Source organism: Podarcis erhardii (genome assembly GCF_964252035.2).
Source record: "Podarcis erhardii genome assembly, chromosome: 9".
In the NCBI taxonomy this organism is placed as follows: Eukaryota; Metazoa; Chordata; class Lepidosauria; order Squamata; family Lacertidae; genus Podarcis; species Podarcis erhardii.
Window position 1 is genome coordinate 22,703,028 of NC_138512.1, and position 19,587 is coordinate 22,722,614.

The 19,587-nt window shown below is 42.4% G+C and overlaps 1 protein-coding gene across 8 annotated transcripts in view; it reads left to right on the top strand.

Annotated features, from left to right (window-relative positions):
- The window catches only part of APBB2 (amyloid beta precursor protein binding family B member 2), a 173,252-nt gene that overhangs the window by 110,790 nt on the left and 42,875 nt on the right, over positions 1 to 19,587 (top strand). For all 8 annotated transcript variants that reach the window (XM_081875747.1, XM_081875750.1, XM_081875744.1 and 5 more), the window contains 2 exons: positions 11,186 to 11,332; positions 12,874 to 13,001. In XM_081875747.1, the coding sequence (XP_081731873.1) occupies positions 11,186 to 11,332; positions 12,874 to 13,001 (275 nt within the window). The remainder of the gene's footprint in view (positions 1 to 11,185; positions 11,333 to 12,873; positions 13,002 to 19,587) is intronic.

Here is a 19,587-nt window from a genome sequence, read left to right on the forward strand (position 1 = left end):
TAAATCGACTTTTAATTGATTTTAACCTGTTTGCCTGGAGGTGAACTGGAGGAGGGGTCAATACAAGGGAGCCCAGTGTGGGCCCAATGGGATACTCCCCACAGCAGCTGGCCACGCCTGCTGCAGGGGATTTTCTAAAAACCAAAGACTCTGAGGTTGACCCAGAGGAAAGGTTTCTAGTTTGGACCTATAGAAAAGGTGTGGGCCAGCTTGCTCAGGGGAACAGCTTGTGCTCTTATTGTTGGCTTCTGCCATTCTAACCACAGGGCTGACTTCAACTGATCTAGCAGCGTGGGCAGAGAAGGGGTGGTTGGGGTGAGGAAGTTCTAGTTAATGTAGGAATTTTAGAGAAAGCACATTTTTATTTTTATTTTGCAAATGGGTGTTGCTGCCACCTTGTGGACATCTGCAAGACATCTTCACAGAATACAAAGACTGTTTTACTTTTGAAAAGATCACTGTGCAACCTTGCATAAATATTGATGCAAAAGAAGAAGGTGAAGAAATTTAGAGCAGGATATAGCTAATTAAATGTTACCCACATTGCTGCAGGATTTGGATTTTAAATCTGATGCAATCCTGTACACGTATACCTGGGAGGTGGGGGAATTGGAAAGACGAAAGCCAAACAGCATCTCTGTCAGAATCAATTTTGGGAGCAGTTTGAGCTTGACATGGGCTGCCAGAGTTAATGCATTTCAGATCTGTGCTTTGGACTGACTCCACATTGGTAGTGGCATTTTGAACAATATGTGCATTATTTTGTTGTACGTTTTCTGTCCTAACAGAATATATAGCCATGTTTGCTCTATTGGCTCCCAAGGCAAACTAAACATCACTGACTCCAAGACCACAAATGCCGACCTCGCCAAATCCACAGAAGTTACCAGTGTATAACATCAAATATTTTGCCAACCTCTCTGCTTGGACTTGCCCATTGCTGTAGCATAGTGACATGCAAAACAATTCAAAGTAAATATATGCTTTGGATGCCACCCAAAGCTTCAGTTGTGTGGTGTCTTAATTTTTAGGGAGATTGTTAACACCAGAGTTAGGCTTTCCAGACAACGTTTTGAAGGGAAAAGACAGAGAAAACATATGGAGTGGGTTCATAGTGCTGTTTTACAATTGAACATACAATCTTATTAGTGAATTTGAGCATTTGTTGAAGAAGTCTATCAGTACTGCGACACCTTAAGGATAAATGGTGCCAACCAGCTTTCCTAATCCAGAACTCACTTTTTCAGATGCAGAGTCCTCTTTATGTATTGATATTCTTTCATTTTACTTGGCCTATTTATTACTAAATTGGATTGGGTCTTTGCAATGTGCCATACTTTAGTGATACGTTGTTTCATTTTAGAGACTTCAATCTTCAACAACCAGTTTTGGGTTGTTGTTGTTTTGCAGTTTTTATTTGGGCTGCTGTCAGAATTGTTAAATTCTAACCACTTCATCTTATAAATCCAATAATAGCAACTAAAGGACACAATGACACTTTGTACACTGTCATTAGTTATTGGTTTTTAAAAATCTGAATCCAATAAGACTTTATTATTTGGTTGGACCATAACGTATGGAAAAACTCTATTAGACTGCTAACATGTATTAATATTATCTCCAAATTTTTTATCCAATTTATGCTGGGTCAGATACTAATTATAGACTGTTTTACAGTGGTTTTTTCCACCTGCCTACATGTATTTATGTAAACTATTTGTGATCCAACAGGGGGAAATCCACCATTTGTTAATCTTTGCCTGGCGACTAGGAGGAGATTGTTACTCACTAAAAAAAGTACATATTTACCGTTCGTGGTGCCATAAAATATCTAGCAGTCAGTGTGTGGCAGCTGTGAAAAAGGCAAATTCCATGCTAGGGATCATTAGCAAAGGAACTGAAAGTAAAGGACAGAATTAGTAAACATTTTGGCTGAAACATGCATTGTTATAAGTATAAGGGAATTAACGTGGATTTAATACACATCTTTGGAAGTTGTATAAAAAATAATAACACATTTTTGGACAGCTGTATTGACTATTATACAAACAAATACAGGCAACATTGGGAAGGTGGAGGTAAGGGTTTCACTGGTACATTTTGTGACCTTGTTGTTGACGGTTTGCTGTCTATATGAAATATTGCTGGACCAGTTTACCAGCAACATCAATAACAGGTTTGAGTGTTGAAGAGTCTCGGCTGCAGTGTGAGTTGTAATGCTGTATTTAAATCGGCCCTCTGTCTTAAAACATGATTTGGAAAATCTGATATCCCAGTGGCTGATTCTGTGAAGGTCTGTAGCTAGTGGTTTTTATTTTAAAAATCTCTTTTTAAAATAAAATGTTGGTAAATATGAGACACGCTTTTAAATTTAAAACATGCAGCAAATGCATAGCCTTTTGAAATGTTGTATTTAAGAGATCTGTGTGCTTCAATTAACCCATCTTAATAAACATGTCTGCTGTTATGCACCTTTGGACAGTTCTCTGTTTGTGTAAATACTTGGCTCAGGGCCTGCATTGGTTTTTTTTTAAAAGCCAGCAACAATAAAATGCCACTTCAGATATCATTCAACCTACAAAACACCTTCATGAAGAGCAGAAAGGAATAGGGGATGTTTCAAAGTCCTTAGAGCATCGCAGTTAAAATAAAGAGGGAATATTACATATTTAACTGCAAGTAAATGCACGCTATTCATGAAAACAAGTCTTTTGTTTCTGTTTTAATAATACCTGCAATACCACTAGAGATTTGGTCCTCTGTGCCATAGCTTCTTTGATTCTGCCTTCCCTTTCATTGTGCAGATGTTTTCTAAACATCTGCTTCGATTCTGTATGGTGGAGGTCATCTTAATAATAATAATAAATGTTAATTTGTGAACCGAGTCTTCAGTGGAAATGGTGAAATGGGAATAAAATAAAATAAAATATGTTTGGACCTTTTAGATTAAGTGATTTGGAATTTTAATGAGATAAAAGAGTCCGAGGACTTCTTGAAGGTAAGAGGTCCATTTAAATCTGGTCCAGTCAAGTAAATGAATATCTTTTTGGTTCTCCACAGAAGTAAAGGATCGCCTCTTCCCTTCCCGCTCCTCTTTGGCATGTGCAATCTGTTTCACATTTTCTAGTTTTTAATCTCTATATCAGTGCCAGGGGAAGCTGTTCTAAATATTGTTCAGTCTAGCTGGTGTATACGTTTTCTTGCAGTGGGGAAATTGCTTAATCTTCTGCTCCGAGATTGAAGAGTCCTCTAGATTGTGATGCCTGAGTAGTTAATTTTCTGACCTAAATGCAGCTCCTCAGATACATCTGTTCAGCGTTCTGTAATGAAAGGACTTCTTAAATAATGTAATGGCTTGCATAGAGTGTACATATAAGGAACCACCCTTTTCTATGTGAAATAAGAGGGGCGTTTTTCTAAAATATATAGTATTTAGTTGCAAATGGGAGATCAGGACCTACCTACCAAAGGTTTTCCAGAGCAGTGGTTGCATGGTAAGGGATGAAAAAAAATGTGTAGATAGCACATTGTTTATGTAACAGTAGTAACAAATATTTCCCATTTATGTAATTCTTCAGAGTGTTCAAAGCATTTTACAAAATTGTAGTCCTTCCAATGCCTATAGGTTATCGATGTTGTCCCCATATTATGTAGGACAGCTTCAATAACCTATATTGGTGGTTGGCTGCTAAGGCTGAGAATATGTTGCTTGCCTAAGGTCCCCTTATAAATTCACGACAGGTCCAGAGGCGAGATTTGAATTTGTGGGAAGAAATGCACATCATGACAGACATTTCACAGTAAATAACATCACTCTATCTTTTTCTTCCAACTAAATACAGTGGTACCTCAGGTTAAGAACTTAATTCGTTCCATAGGTCCATTCTTAACCTGAAACTGTTCTTAATCTGAGGTACCACTTTAGCTAATGGGGCCTCCCGCTGCTGCTGTGTGATTTCTGTTCTCATCCTGAAGCAGAGTTCTTGACCCAAGGTGCTATTTCTGGGTTAGCGGAACTTGTTCAGTCTTATTAGTTTTTGCCCCCAAGCTCAAAGCTATCTGGGAAATGAAAACCAATATTTATGCTTGGTAGAACTGCATGCAGGATGCTTTACCAGGTAGATAAATAAACATTACCAAGAAATCAAGGGCTTACCGTATTTTTCGCCCAATAGGACGGACCTTTTCCCCTCCAAAAATGAAGGGGAAATGTGTGTCCGTCCTATGGGGCGAATGCAGGCTTTCGCTGAAGCCTGGAGAGCGAGAGGGGTCGGTGCGCACCGACCCCTCTTGCTCTCCAGGCTTCAGGAGAGCCCCACCGCCAGGCCCACAAGCTCGGGGGACAGCGGGGAGGCGGAACGCCGCCATCCCGCTGTCCCTCGACTTGGTTAGAAGGCTGGTGGTGGGAGAAGCCTGCTCCTCCCCGTCGCCAGCCCCACAAACTCGGGGGACAGCGAGAGAGGCACAGCATACCTTTCCCGCTGTCCCCTGACCTGGTTTGAAGGCTGGCGGCGGGAGAAGCCTGCTTCTCCCCGCCGCCAGCCCCACAAGCTCGGGGGACAGCTTCCTGTCCCGCGCCTGGGGGGGGGAATAAGAATTTTGTTCTTTATTTTCCCCCAAAAAACTAGGTGCGTCCTATGGGCCAGTGCGCCTTATGGGGCGAAGAATATGGTATATCTGTATTGCATTACATGGTGCCTAGGGAACAACTTGCACCTTAATATCAGCAAGACAAAGAAAATGGTGTTGGACTTTCGGAGGAAGAGAGGAGAACTAGCCCCGCAGTACCTTGGGGAGGGCTGTGTGGAGAGAGTCGCTTCCTTTAAATTCCTAGGAGTTTTATCTCAGTGAAGACCTTACTTGGAAAATAAATACAACCCAGGTGGTTAAGAAAGCCCAACAGAGACTCCATCTCCTCAGAGTCTTGCGGAAGAACAATGTCAATCAACACCTGATGATCTCCTTCTACTGGTCCACAATAGAAAGTGTCCTTTCATACTGCATCACGGTGTGGTACGCTGGTTTGGCATCATCTGATAGGAAGTGCCTACAGAGGGTGGTGAATACAGCACAAGATATTATGGGCTGTCCCATGAATCTGTTGGATGAAATAGCGGAAGAACATTGCCTCAGGAGAGTGAGGAAAATTCTCAGGGATGACTCACACCTTGGCCGGCATTTTCTTGATCTCCTGCCCTCAGACAGAAGATACAGAAGCATGATTAGTCGCACCAACAGGGTAAAGAACAGCTTCTATCTGTGAGCTGTTAGGCTGCTGAATGAAAAGATAACAACAGGGCAACTGACTTTCGGGTTTGGTGGGTGTGCGCCAGTAAACAAGGGGAATTAAGATTAAGGGAGCTGAGTGGGGGGTGCTCGTGTAATCTCACTGTATACAAATTGTACAAGTGACAATAAAGTATTTCAATATATTTCAATTTCAAATAAACATTACCAAGAAATCTAGGGCTTATATCTATAGTGCATTGCAGTAATGGCAATGAAAAAAGATTTTTGGGAGCGATCATGTGAACCACCCTTATGCCACAGGTAGATGTGTTTTTGATTGCCATTGGCTAAACTGCTTGATCCCAAGGGTCTCCCTTTGTGCCATTGGCTGAGCTGCTGGACTCCTAAAGAATCAAAGCGCCCCCCCCCAATGCCTAGGAAAGGAAGGTTGCAGGTGGCCAGTTAAAAAAGTGAAGAACCGCACACAGTGATTTGAAAAAAAATTGGCCAGATTATCAGCTGCAGGGGTCTATTTTAAATTTAAAATGGAACACTTTAAAGATGTAAAGCTAAAACACTAACCTTCAGTTTAGCAGTCCTGGGAATTCCCTAGGCTTGCTAACCATCTGTCTTCAGGTATTCTGGCTCTGAAAATCTTTAGAGGTTTCCTTTCCTTGCATTCCAGCCCCCCACCCCATGGCAGATATATCTATAGATATAGATAGATACAGATATATAGATATATATGGATATATATTGCAAAGCTATGCGACGTGGGCAGGAATCTATAGCAGAACTCCAGCTAAAATCACTCAAGGTCCCTGCAGGATTGCTGAATTCATTGTGCATGCTAGATACTGGCAACAGTATAGCTTGTTAGTCACAGGGGGGCAGCAGTAGTGAAGAATTAAGAATATGCTCCGTATTTTACATGATTCATGACAGTCGTGCAAAATGGATAGATATTTATTATTCTGTAGAAGTCTGAGAACCAAATAGCTCAATCCTATGATGCCCAAGGAAATGGGGGCGGGGTGGATTCCAGTATTTTATAACTCTGTTTATTAACGTTATTTTTATTTATTTATTAACATTCATATACTACCTTCTCTCCCAAGATGCTCAAGGTGGTGCGCATGGTTCTGCTCCCCATTTAGCCTCACAGCAACCCTGTGAGTAGGTTAGGCTGAGAGAGAGTGACTGGCCCAAGGTTGCCCAGTGAGCTTCATGACCGAACGGGGATTTGAACCCGTGTTTCCCAGGTCCTAGCCCAACACTCTTAACTGTTACGGCACACTGGCTTCTGAATGCATAGTTAGGGATGCTTCTGGTAATATTGACAATGCACAGAATGTTTACATTTTAAAATACATTATTTTTGTGGATCTTGCTGGTACAGTGGTACCTCAGGTTAAGTATTTAATTCGTTCCGGAGGTCTGTTCTTCACCTGAAACTGTTCTTAACCTGAAGCACCACTTTAGCTAATGGGGCCTCCTGCTGCTGCCACACCGTCAGAGCACGATTTCTGTTCTCATCCTGAAGCAGAGTTCTTAGCCCGAGGTAATATTTCTGGGTTAGTGGAGTCTGTAACCTGAAGCGTATGTAACCTGAGGTACCACTGTATACTGGAACCGGTCAATATGTTGGAAAATCTACACATCTAAATAAAATTGACCTCTTAAGGGCGTAATTCACATCTTCACCGGGCTGTGTGGAAGCAGCTTCCACCAGCAGTGACAGTGTAGGCATCTCAGCTGGGCAAATCCGCCGTCATGCCTTGTTGCTAACATATCGCAGCAGTGAAACACCACTAAGATTCCTACAACCAACACACCTTCCTGTCAGGAGCTGGGGGGCGGGATGGCAGATCCTTCCCTCCTTGAATAAAGACAAGGTAGCTGCATTGCCAGTCTTTCCTCCAGAGCACAGTAACCAAAATTAATACTAACGATTTGTGAAAATAATGGTTCCGAAAAAGTAAAAAACAAACCCAACTACCCTTCAGAATGCTGCAAATATTTGTTGTGACAACCGATGACATTCTGTGTGCTGATTCTCAGCTTCCCACCGTTATCTGATTGACCCATATGCTTGCAAGGAAATCAGAGGCGGTGCTGTCAGGGAACTTTAGCACATACAAAATTATTTCCATATTCTGTCTATGCTTCTTATTCCAGTGCACCATTAGCAGAGGGGACTGCAGGAGGCACCTAAAGGAACAAGCTTTCTGCATTATTCCTAATGGCTTCTGCATGTCAGATGATCTGCTCATTGTCCTCCAAATATTTATTTTTATTACTCTGCCACTGAGCCAGCTTTCTATTGCAGCGAGAGTATCTGAGCATTGCAGTTTACACTGATATGGGCACCTTTGCCCTCATCTCCTCACACCAAAGAGCCAGACAAACAAAACATATTGTAAGCAATAATGTGTATACTATCGTTTAAAGCCATGGTTCCCAATGTGGGGCACCCCCCCCCAGAGGAGCAATCTGATTTTTAAGGGGGGTAATTCGAGAATGAGTTGTTAACAGTGAATGGCCTTTTATGCTTCCTCCACTTTTTGAATAATGTTCACTTTATTGAAAGGAGTTCACTTTTTGAATAATAAGAATTATATGTCACAGGGTGGGGGCATCAGAATTTTAGAGATGCTTAGGTGGGGCGTGGCCAAAGAAAGGTTGGGAACCACTGGTTTAAAGCTTCTAAAAGACAAGTTCAATCCAGTTGAATGCTGCCTAATGGAAGCAGCTACTCTCTCCCCCTAGACAGCATCTTAAAAAGCAGAGACATCACAATGCCAACAAAGGTCCATATAGTTAAAGCTATGGTTTTCCCAGTAGTGATGTATGGAAGTGAGAGCTGGACCATAAAGAAGGCTGATTGCCGAAGAATTGATGCTTTTGAATTATGGTGCTGGAGGAGACTCTTGAGAGTCCCATAGACTGCAAGAAGATCAAACGTATCCATTCTTAAGGAAATCAGCCCTGAGTGCTCACTGGAAGGACAGATCCTGAAGCTGAGGCTCCAATACTTTGGCCACCTCATGAGAAGAGAAGACTCCCTGGAAAAGACCCTGATGTTGGGAAAGATGGAGGGCACAAGGAGAAGGAGACAACAGAGGACAAGATGGTTGGACAGTGTTCTTGAAGCTACAAACATGAGTCTGACCAAACTGCGGGAGGCAGTGGAAGACAGGAGTGCCTGGCGTGCTCTGGTCCGTGGGGTCACGAAGAGTCGGACACGACTAAACGACTAAACAACAACAACTCTCTCCCCACCTTGATGGGTTTTTAAAATTTATTTGAGAGCTGAAGGTAAGGAAGGAGTTACAACCATCTGTCTCAAGAGACAATGGAGTGCACCACCAGGAGTGAAGTTAAGCCACTGGAGAATCACGGCGCCTGCTGTGGCTGCAGAGACTGGTAACTTGTAACCAATCTCCTGTGTTGTTTTTGCCGCGTTAGCACCACCAAAGTGAACTCCCTGGGGCGCAAGCCTAGGCATTGGGCATGGAAGTCCTGGGCTGCCCAGATGACAAGACTCTGCTCTTGGCCTCGCTGGTGTGGTCCAAAGGAAAGCAGAGCAATATGTTTGACACCAGTTTATCTGTGGAGTTGCCAGAAGGAGGTGTACAAGGCCTTAGGGACGCCACTCTGGATTTGTGTAGGGTTTACTCCTTAGCCTCTTCCTCTCCCAAAGGCAGCAGAGGCTTAGGATCAGAGTTTTCCTTCTCCTACATTCCCAGGCTACTTTCCCAGGCTGACAATCCCCATTTGCCCCTAGGCAGTAGGGGCAAGAAAATAAGAGTGGGTTGAAAGAGTTTTGATTTCTTTGAAATACTTCTTTAAATTCTCCATATTTTCCTTTGTTCTCTCAGTCTGTGCTCCACCACTACATGTATAATTTCTTGGGATTTTACAGTTTGAAGAAATAACCAGTTTTATCATAAACCACATATGATTTTTCTGTTTGCTGCAACAGACTATTAAGAGTCCTTAAAGACCAAGTGATTTATTTATTAGTCCACGAAAGCTTATGATGTAATCAATAAAATTTTTAGTTGCCTACCTGCCACAAGACTCTTTATAGTAAGCCATAGTTACTAATAATATACTCTAGCATTTTTCTCTCACTTGCCAAAGGAGCCATATGTCTTCAGTTTTCCCAAGCTGCAGCGACTGCATTAGTTTGGCTTCCTTCCATTTTTATCATTTATAATCAACTGTCACGTGTTGTAAAAGATTGTGACAGGTGTCTCATATAAGTCCGGTTCTCTCAAATGCAATTTCATTTGCAATTTGTATTTCTTTGTCCGGCCGTCCTTGTAAAGTGTATTATAAAAATGTTAAGTTTTCATATGGAAAGCAAGGTTTGCAGTCCTGTGGTCCCTGGGTGGGTGTCTCAGGGCCATGGGATTATTTTAGATCACCCTCTCAGAGTTCTTTGGTAAAAGCAAAAGGTGGGTAGGGCAGAGGAGGAGAGGCATGGATTCAAAATATTCTTAGCCTTAGGATAGAAAAACACCTCTTCTACTCTGCCAGGGTGAACTTGGCAAGGCAGTGGAAAAGATGGTTTTCCCACCTTTGGGTCTCTCTCCCTGATTGTACTGCTCATATGTTTCTTTAAAACACGGATGTGAGATCTCTCCCAATCAGTGTTAGGAACTGAGATATGAAAGCTAGGAGCTGAAATATCACCTTAAACCTAGGTTATGGGCGCAACAACAGAATTTCTGGGCGTGTTTTTTATAACAAGAATACAAAGCTGTAAATGAATGAACAGCTAAAATATTATGTTCATTTTTCACATGATCTAGTCCTCCCCCTGCCCATCCTCTTAATATTCTTAAGAGAGTCTCTTCTCCATTCTCCAGAGAGTAGCTGAAAGTGGGGAGGCAGAAAAAGGTCGTCCTTTCCTTCCACTCTGCAGTTTTAATCTGAAATCTTCAGTTCAGTACTGTGCCCAGAACTCAGAAACTGCTCACTCTAATGAAATTCCCTCTTGCAAAATATGCCTGGAACAATGAGAGTTCCGAACACTACTCCCAATCCCAGATAGTCATTGCTATCTAAGGTGGGTAGGGCTTTTTGCAGTCCTGACACTGATTTCCCAGCAAAGTTAGAAACTCTGGTATATAAGCTTGGCACCTAATGGCTCCTGAAACAAGGGTTACATCCGCCAAAACGGAAGGCTTGCCGTATTTTTCGTTCCATAAGACACACTTTTTCACTCCTAAAAAGTAAGGGAACGTGTGTTCGTCTTATGGAGCGAATGCAGGTGGGAGGCAGGTGGGAAAAGCCCCCAAGAGCCACACACACGCTCCGTGCGGCTCTTGCGGGCTTTGGCGGGAGGTGGGTGAATTCCCCCACCTTGTAGAAAAGCCCGCAGGAGCCGTGCACCCTTCTCCCTCCTAGGGAAAAGCCTGCAAGCACCACACACAAGCTCCACGCGGCTCGTGAAAGGGAGCACTGAGCAGAGGCTGGGATGCATACAGGCTCTGCTCAGCGCTCCCTTTAAAAAAATTTTTTTTCTTGCATTCCCCTTCTAAAAACTAGGTGTGTCTTATGGAGTGAAAAATACGGTAGTTGTCATTTTGGGGCCAAACGGCTTGAAAGTTATATTTTTTGTTCTAGTGGTTCAGCAATAAAACTGCTAGCACATTTGCAAAGCTAAGCAGAGTCCAGAATGGCTTCAAATTGATGGTGGGCCATTTGTTGAAATTGCATTGCAAGGGGGGGTTGGACTAGAAGACCCTTAGGGTACCTTCCAGTTCTGCAATTCTATGATTCTACTCTCAACTTGCCTTGTTGAGCAAAAGATGACAACAGTATAAAGGCTTGACCGGCTGTCCTCAACATAAATGTGGGTTTGCATAAAATAAAATATGACACAATCGTGCGGAGGCCATTAAGACCTAAAAGGTTAACACTCCTTTTCATTATTCCTTTACAGTGCTTTGCGGTTCGTTCTTTGGGATGGGTTGAAATGGCAGAGGAAGATTTGGCTCCTGGGAAAAGCAGCGTTGCTGTGAACAATTGCATCCGACAGCTCTCTTATTGTAAAAACGATATACGGGACACGGTTGGCATTTGGGGAGAGGTAAGAAATATCTCTGTCTTATCGTACTTCCCCGTTCTCTAGTGGCAGCTGCTTTTTCTTTTTTTCTTTTTTTAAATTGCATTCTTTACTATTTTATTCACATAATATACAAAATAATATACAAAATAATTCACGTAATATACAACAAACAACTCCAAAATTAACAAACTCCAAAATAAAATCACATGTAACAAAACCATAAGTCTCATGTTTTCATTTACACTGATATCCTCTCCAATACCTTTACTTGATATTTCTTGCTGCTTTCCTTATAGAATATTTATGAAAATTTAAATCTCTTGAATCCTATACCAATCTTTAACAGTTTCAATTAATCCCTTCACCTCCCTTCCCCACAGCCCAATACTTCCCTCCACCCGTGTGCAATCTTCTTTACATACTATTATTTTTGCTATTGTTGCGTTATTCACTTTATTTATTATTCCATCATTAATATAATATTATCTTATCTCCTTGTGCCTTTTAAACTTTTGCATATTGATTTTTAAGCTCCAGCAGCGACTTTTTTTCATGTATTCCTTAACGCATTCCCACTCTTTCTTAATTTTTTGATTAGCCTCTAATTGATTCTGTTGATTTTGCCATCTCTGCGAAGGCAAGAAATTTGATTCTCCATTCTAATAATTCTGGTATTTTATCGGTGACACCTGCTTTTTCCTGCACTTTCATATTTCGGCAAAAGCAGCCACTGCCGAGAAAGAACAAGGAAGTGAAACAGCTAGTTTGGAGCAATGGCCTTGTTTGCTCTGGCGAGGAAAAAGAAGGCGCATCTGAGCCAGCAGTGGCTCTTTCCTTTCCCAAAGTGCAGGACAAGTTAAGTGCTAGGAAGGGGCTCTTGGGTCATGTCCCCCTGTAATCAGAGGCCAGTATGGTTACAAGGGGGCTCAGTACCTGTGGTCTCTTGAGTTGAAAAGGTAATAAGGGTGCTTCCCTTTTATAAAAACGTAAGAATTACAAGCATCCCATGTAGTCCAAGGGTGTAAGTTCACCCTTGTTGCTCATTTCAAGCATGTTATCCAGAGATAACATAGGCTCCATAGTCCATAGTAAGAGCTGTCCGACAGTGGAATTTGCTGCCAAGGAGTGTGGTGGAGTCTCCTTCTTTGGAGGTCTTTAAGCAGAGGCTTGACTACCATATGTCAGGAGTGCTCTGATGGTGTTTCCTGCTTGGCAGGGGGTTGGACTCGATGGCCCTTGTGGTCTCTTCCAACTCGATGATTCTATGATTCCTGCTGTCCCCCCCCCCCCAATGATATTGCCTAACTCTTTAAAGCCACCTGCATTAGCAGCCATGGTCATAATTTATAAATAATGACCGCATTGCATGAGATCGTGCTTCCTTTAACCCTCTGTTCTCATATTATATGGAAGGGTGGAAGAGACTTAAGTGGGTGGAGGAAGCAAATACCTTTCTTAGTAGCACCTTGCGTGGTGGGGCAAAGCCACCTGAATTAGCATTACATAGGGGCAAACGCTTCTTTGAGTGAGTAAGAGATTATAGCTGCTCTTCTCTCGATCAGGGAAAGGACATGTATCTTATCCTGGAGAATGACATGCTAAATTTGGTTGACCCCATGGATCGCAGTATTCTTCATTCACAGCCCATCGTAAGCATCCGAGTCTGGGGTGTAGGCCGCGACAATGGCCGGTGAGTTTGGAATACATTTATTCTATGATGTTAAAATCCGCTTCTGTATAATGCTTGCGTTCTAGATGAAACACAGCATCCTAGTAATAAATGTTGTCTTTTATCGCTTCTATCATATAGTTGTTCACAACAAGATGTTTTTCTTTTTCTTTTTCTTTTTTAACATCTTTATTGAAAGTTCAAAAAGTACATAATTATATGTGCACTAAACATGGTGAGACGTCAATAAAAGAGAGAAAAAGAAAAAGAGAAACAGGACCCGTGTAGAAGGGAAAATAAAGAGGGGAGGGGTGGAAAACCAAAACTGTATACTTTACAAGGTTGTTATTGTACTTTACCACATCTTAACCAATTACAGTATTTGTAAGAATGGATTCCAAATATTATTGAATTTGTTCATGGCAAGTTTGCATTTATATGCAGGTTGTTCATATGTTGCGAGTTTGCATAAGGCTTCAATCCGATCGTAGAAAGGAGCCGCATTTTTATTTTTCCAATTCATCAGTATCAGTCTTTTTGCTGTGGTAAGGCACGGAGAGTCCACTCGTATTGCCCTTTTGTAAGGTTCCATGTGCTGGGTATAATTCAAGAGGATATTTTGCTCTGTAAATGTAAGGTTGTTCCATAGAGTTCTGTTGATAGTTTCCATTACCTTCTGCCAAAAATCTTTCAATAAAGGACAATGAAAAAAACGATGTTTTAGAAAAGCATTATCCCTAGCAATGGGTCTCCAGGGTTTCAAATGGAGGACATTCCCATTGCTACTTGCTGGTGCCAGGGATTGAACCTGGGACCTTCTGCATGCTAAGCCTATGCACTACCACTGAGCTACAGGCCTTATATTAGACTGAGGGATGTGGGTGGCACTGTGGGTGGACAGTTTGAATCCCCGCCACGGTGTGAGCTCCCGTTGCTCTGTCCCAGCTCCTGTCAACCTAGCAGTTCAAAAGCACACTAGTGCAAGTAGATAAATAGGTATGGAAGGTAAACAGCGTTTCTGCATGCTCTCCGTCACGGTGTTCCAGTCACGGTGTTCCGGTGTGCCAGAAGCTGTCTGTGGACAAATGCCGGTTCCCTCAGCCTGAAAATGAGATGAGCGCCACAAGTTACAGGGAACCAGGCAGAGGGCCTTCTCGGTAGTTTCACCCACCCTGTGGAATGCCCTCCCACCAGATGTCAAAGAGAACAACAACTACCAGACTTTTAGAAGACATCTGAAGGCAGCCCTGTTTAGGGAAGCTTTTAATGTTTAATAGGTTATTGTATTTTAGTGTTTTGTTGGAAGCCGCCCAGAGTGGCTGGGAAAACCCAGCCAGATGGGCGGGGTATAAATAATAATTTATTATTATTATTAATATTACCCCATGGTCATCTTTGACTGGACTTAACCGTCCATTGGTTCTTTACCTTTTACCTATACAGTGGTACCTCGGGTTACAGATGCTTCAGGTTACAAATGCTAACCCAGAAATAGTACCTCGAGTTAAGAACTTTACCTCAGGATGAGAACAGAAATCGCAGCGGGAGGCCCCATTAGCTAAAGTGCTACCTCAGGTTAAGAACAGTTTCAGGTTAAGAACGGACCTCCAGAACGAATTAAGTTCTTAACCCGAGGTACCACTGTATCAGACAGATGCTCTCCCTGTAAAATATTTAGAGTAGTGCAAATGACCCCTACTTTTTGTTGCTGTTAAGTCTTCTTGAATTATTTTGGCTTTCATTTGAAATGTCTCCTGCTTTTTGCCTGAAGACAAGCCTCCAGATTCACCAGAGTTTACTAAGGAGAGTTGCTTGAATAGGCTTGCAAGCATAGCCTGGAGCCATGACTGATTCCTTAAAGTCTCTGGCCTGAAACTTAAAGACAGGTGTCCAGCAAATAGAGGAAAGAGAGGGGTGGGAACTTCTGGTGCTTGCTTGTTGCCTCGGGGTATTAGTATAAGGAGAAAAGAGTTGGGTTTGAGAGAGTGGCTCAACATGCATGGATATGCTGTATATAGGAAGAGGCAGAGCGAGACTGGGAAGGCTAAATTTGTTGTTGTTGTTTAGTCGTTTAGTTGTGTCCAACTCTTCGTGACCCCACGGACCAGAGCACGCCAGGCACTCCTGTCTTCCACTGCCTCCCGCAGTTCGGTCAAATTCATGCTGGTAGCTTCGACAACACTGTCCAACCATCTCGTCCTCTGTTGTCCCCTTCTCCTTGTGCCCTCCATCTTTCCCAACATCAGGGTCTTTTCCAGGGAGTCTTCTCTTCTCATGAGGTGGCCAAAGTATTGGAGCCTCAGCTTCAGGATCTGTCCTTCCAGTGAGCACTCAGGGCTGATTTCCTTAAGAATGGATACGTTTGATCTTCTTGCAGTCCATGGGACTCTCAAGAGTCTCCTCCAGCACCATAATTCAAAAGCATCAATTCTTTGGCGATCAGCCTTCTTTATGGTCCAGCTCTCACTTCCATACATCACTACTGGGAAAACCATAGCTTTAACTATACGGACCTTTGTTGGCAAGGTGATGTCTCTGCTTTGTAAGATGCTGTCTAGGTTTGTCATTGCTTTTCTCCCAAGAAGCAGGCGTCTTTTAATTTCGTGGCTGCTGTCACCATCTAGTCTAAATTTAGAATTAAGCAATTAGAACAAGTCTTTCCATTATATTTTGTGGACTCCCGCACATGACTCTTTCTAGCAAGTTAGGTATTTGGTGATCAGGGACAGAAGCATGACAAACAGCAAGGCCCCCGGGTATGGGAACCAGAGCCTCTGCCACAAGCAGCTACAACATGGCAGAACAAGGGAGACAAATTGCATCAGCGAAGTGCTCTGTGGGGGGAATGATGCGCTTACCGTAGTCTTTCTCCTGCCTACTGCTTTGAACAGCAAAGAGTCGCTTTTGAACATCTCACGTGTCCCTTGCTAGCGAAAGGGTTCTCTCCTGTTCATTGTCAGGTAGACAATAATTATGATGACTAATGCACAGCAGCTCCTACCTCTTGAATATCAAGTTATTTGAAAGTCATTGCTATCTTGAGGTCCTTGGATTTTTTGATTTTTATTTTTTTATCAGACTTCCTTGTAGTAATTTATTTGGTTGGATTTCTCTTTAGAAGATGAAAAGCCTTTTAATGGTACCTGACCAGATGATTTTCTAAGCCTTGTGCTAATGAAAGATTGATGAAAAGCAGAGATCTACTGATGGGAGTTTAATCTAAGGGTATGTCTGCTAGTGCACGAGGCAGAAAAGCCTTCTGGGAGATTAATAATTCTCTAGGCACACACTAAGCTGTTATCTTGGACTCCAGCATTAACTTCTTTTTACCACAGTAGCTTGGTAAGAAAATGCTTCATGATTTACTCCAGTCTTTCCCAACCGGGCCCCCCCAGGATATTTCAAGGAGGCCACAAGTAAAAATTACATAAATGGGGGGGGGGGACAGCACGAGACATGGGGACCCCAGAGGGAAGTGAGAAGAAAAGGGGGGAAATCATTTTTATTTTTAAAAAATCCTGATTGGCTGGCTATCTGTTTGGCCAATCACAAGCAGGTAAGGGAGCGGCCCTCTAGGAGGCGGGTTAGCTCTTCTTTTGGCTATGTGCATTTTCTTGGAGCAGGCCTGGTTTGTTTCCAGCGGGAAAGGGCGATCACTGAGTGTCTACTCAGAAGAAACCCACCCTGTTCAGTGGGCCTTACTCCCAGGTAAAGGTGTGGAGGGCTATAGTGTTTTATCTAGGCAGCCAAGGCTCCTCCGGATGACACGATCTTTTTGCAACAGCCCAGTGAGGACTACAGTGGTACCTCAAGTTAAGAAAAGTGAGGAAAGGCTTGGAGAGAGTGGGTCATCCTAATTTGCACACCACATTTTGTGGGAAAGGTCAGTGCTACATTTGCAGCCAACCTTAAAGAAGACCTTTGACAGAATTGTGCCCTAAGAGACAATCCAGGTTATGAGTTATATTTTGTCAGATCTGTTCTATCTGCAACTGCCACTGGTTAAGAAAAGGCTACTTGGTTGTGCATTTTCCTTCAGCTGAAATGACCCCTCGTCCATCCCAGTCATGCAGGAGCAGACTCTACTTGAAAGCGACAAAACGTTTAGTCTCTTTCCCACTTAGGTTTCTATGTGTGGCACTTGTTCACTATCCGCCGTGGCCGCTTTTCCTCCCCCAGCTTCCATGCGTGCAACAAAATATTTTGGGATATAAAATTGGCAGGTGCATATTAGCAAGGAAATGTGGCAGCGCTAAGATCTACTCACACACTGTTCCTTCATCTTTCTCCTCTGTGCTGTGAGCACAAGTGGAAAATTTGCATCCTCCAAAATAGATGTCATGTGCACATTAATCCATCCACCTCCCCCCCACCCCACTCGATCTTTTGCTTCTCATGCACTTGAAAACTAGGTCATAGTCCACTATAGGCCTTGATGGTTTGCTTTATCCCACTGGGGCTTTCTGTTAAAAAAAGTGACAGTCCAGCCCTCACTTTGCCTTCCTGCTTGCCTCATGGGACTTGGCTTTTCCTTTAATGTAGAAGTTCTCTGGCTACTGCTTCCCTTTCCCCATAAACCTTCCTGTCAAGCTGACTCCTGGACAGTTTCTAAAAAGTTGTATTCCCAGAGGTTCACTGTGGACATCCTATTGTTCACTATGTATTCTCTTTTGTGTACCTGTAGGCGCCAACCCCATAGGGCTGTCTGAGACAGAGGCGTTTGAATACTGGGAATAAATCTTACCTGGAAATGAACACAGAACTTGCTCGCATAAGAGGAAACTAGGGATGGACTGGAGTGCTAAATAGAGAGGACTTTTTTAAAAAAAACCTCCCTGATTGCAATTAGGATCACAGTATGGGAATAAAAATACTTGCCTTACAAGGTGGTTGCATGTATTTCAAGAAGCTCAGGCATATGAAGTGCTTCTAAACACTTAAAAAGCTTTATAGCAATGCTAAATATTATTGGAACGATTATGGCGTAGCAAAACAGTACTCAAGCCATTAAATATATTTAAGTGCCATCTATCTATCTATTTTCCCATGGTTCTTGCCACATGGTGCATAGAGCTGAAATACAGCTCTCACTGGTTCCAATTTTATAGTTTTATTTTTTGCACTCCTAATTTGAAGTGATTTTGTTTATTCTTGATGTGTACCCTTCATTGTACACAGCTGGGGAGACATAGGGAATAAAAATATGGTTCCAGGAAGGAAGAAGAGGGTACAGCATAAAAGAAATCCCACGAAAGTGGGTTTTCTATAATGCTAGAAAACCCAACAGAGGAAAGAAGTGACAGAAAAACAGCTAAGAAAAATAACTCGGCAGAATTAAAATAATAGGGAATGACAGGGAATAACTGTAAGAAACCAAAGCCTAGCACTAGGCTTCTGTTGAAGGAGAAAGCCAGGCAAGAAAATGCAACAAGGGAAAAACTGGGGAAATTAAACAAGCAAAACCAATGAGAAAATTAAGAATCGTGCAACATTTTTCTTTCCTCAATATAAGATGCCTAGTGTTTTAAGTCCCAAATGTTAAAATGCCATTATATGCCCTTAGAGCCCATGATGTCAGTGGAAAGGGGATGTTCAGGGCTCTTTGGGGGACAGCTGTCCCATTTTATAGCATCCATGTTTAGCCAAGAACAGCGCTCATAGGATTTTCTGTGGCTAGTACGCAGTATGTGGATTGGGCCCTCCACCTCACCTGCAGAAGAGGAGACAAATTTGTACACACCAATTTGGTTTATTACACCATGATTGGTTAGAGTGAAGGTAAGCCTTGTGCCTGCCCATTTTTGCGTAGATTATTAAGCCAAAGTTTCCCATTAAATTTTGAACTGGGTCTCCATATTGAATGCCCACAGATAGTAAAGTATTATTGCATTCTGCAACATTGATATAAATAATTCAGAACATAGCATAATGATGGGTTGGATTTAGGGGGTGTTGGTTTTGTTGGCAGCTTTCCCCCTTTCTTTATATGGAAAACTGAATTTGCAGGGTTCCCATATGTTAGTAAGCAACAGCCGAACATGGCTGGGCCACGTCCCTCCTGCTGTAGTGTACCATCTGGCTGCCAAACAGTGGCAAAATGAGTTTTGGATGATATGACCACGTGAGTTGCATGCATCCATTTCAGAGGTGGCAAGGAGCAGCGATTGTCTGGCTGCCCGACTGAGGTAGGCAAGATTTTGGCCCTGCAGTTAAACTAGTATTGACAAGCATAATTTGCTGTACCTAAGTGGCTTCCTGCACCCAGTGCATGAAGAGCAGATTAGCGTAAGTTTAATAACTAAATAATAATCAATAATTTCTGTCCAAAGCTTAGAATATATTGCTACTGTAACATTGCCATTCAACAAAACGACATAAATTAAGTTAGAAATTTATTTCAATTCAATGGGTTACACTAATTGGCTAGCTTAGAGGCCCCTAGATAATTATTTAAACTGCTTGCCAGAATGCCCTGCGGTTTAGTGCAAATAGCACCTGTAACTTAATTTGCATTCGGAATATTTTAACTTATTATCGAATAGCAATCAAGAAAGTCAGAACATTCATGAACTACAACCTGGGTTTTTATAGAGAATAATATAAACCT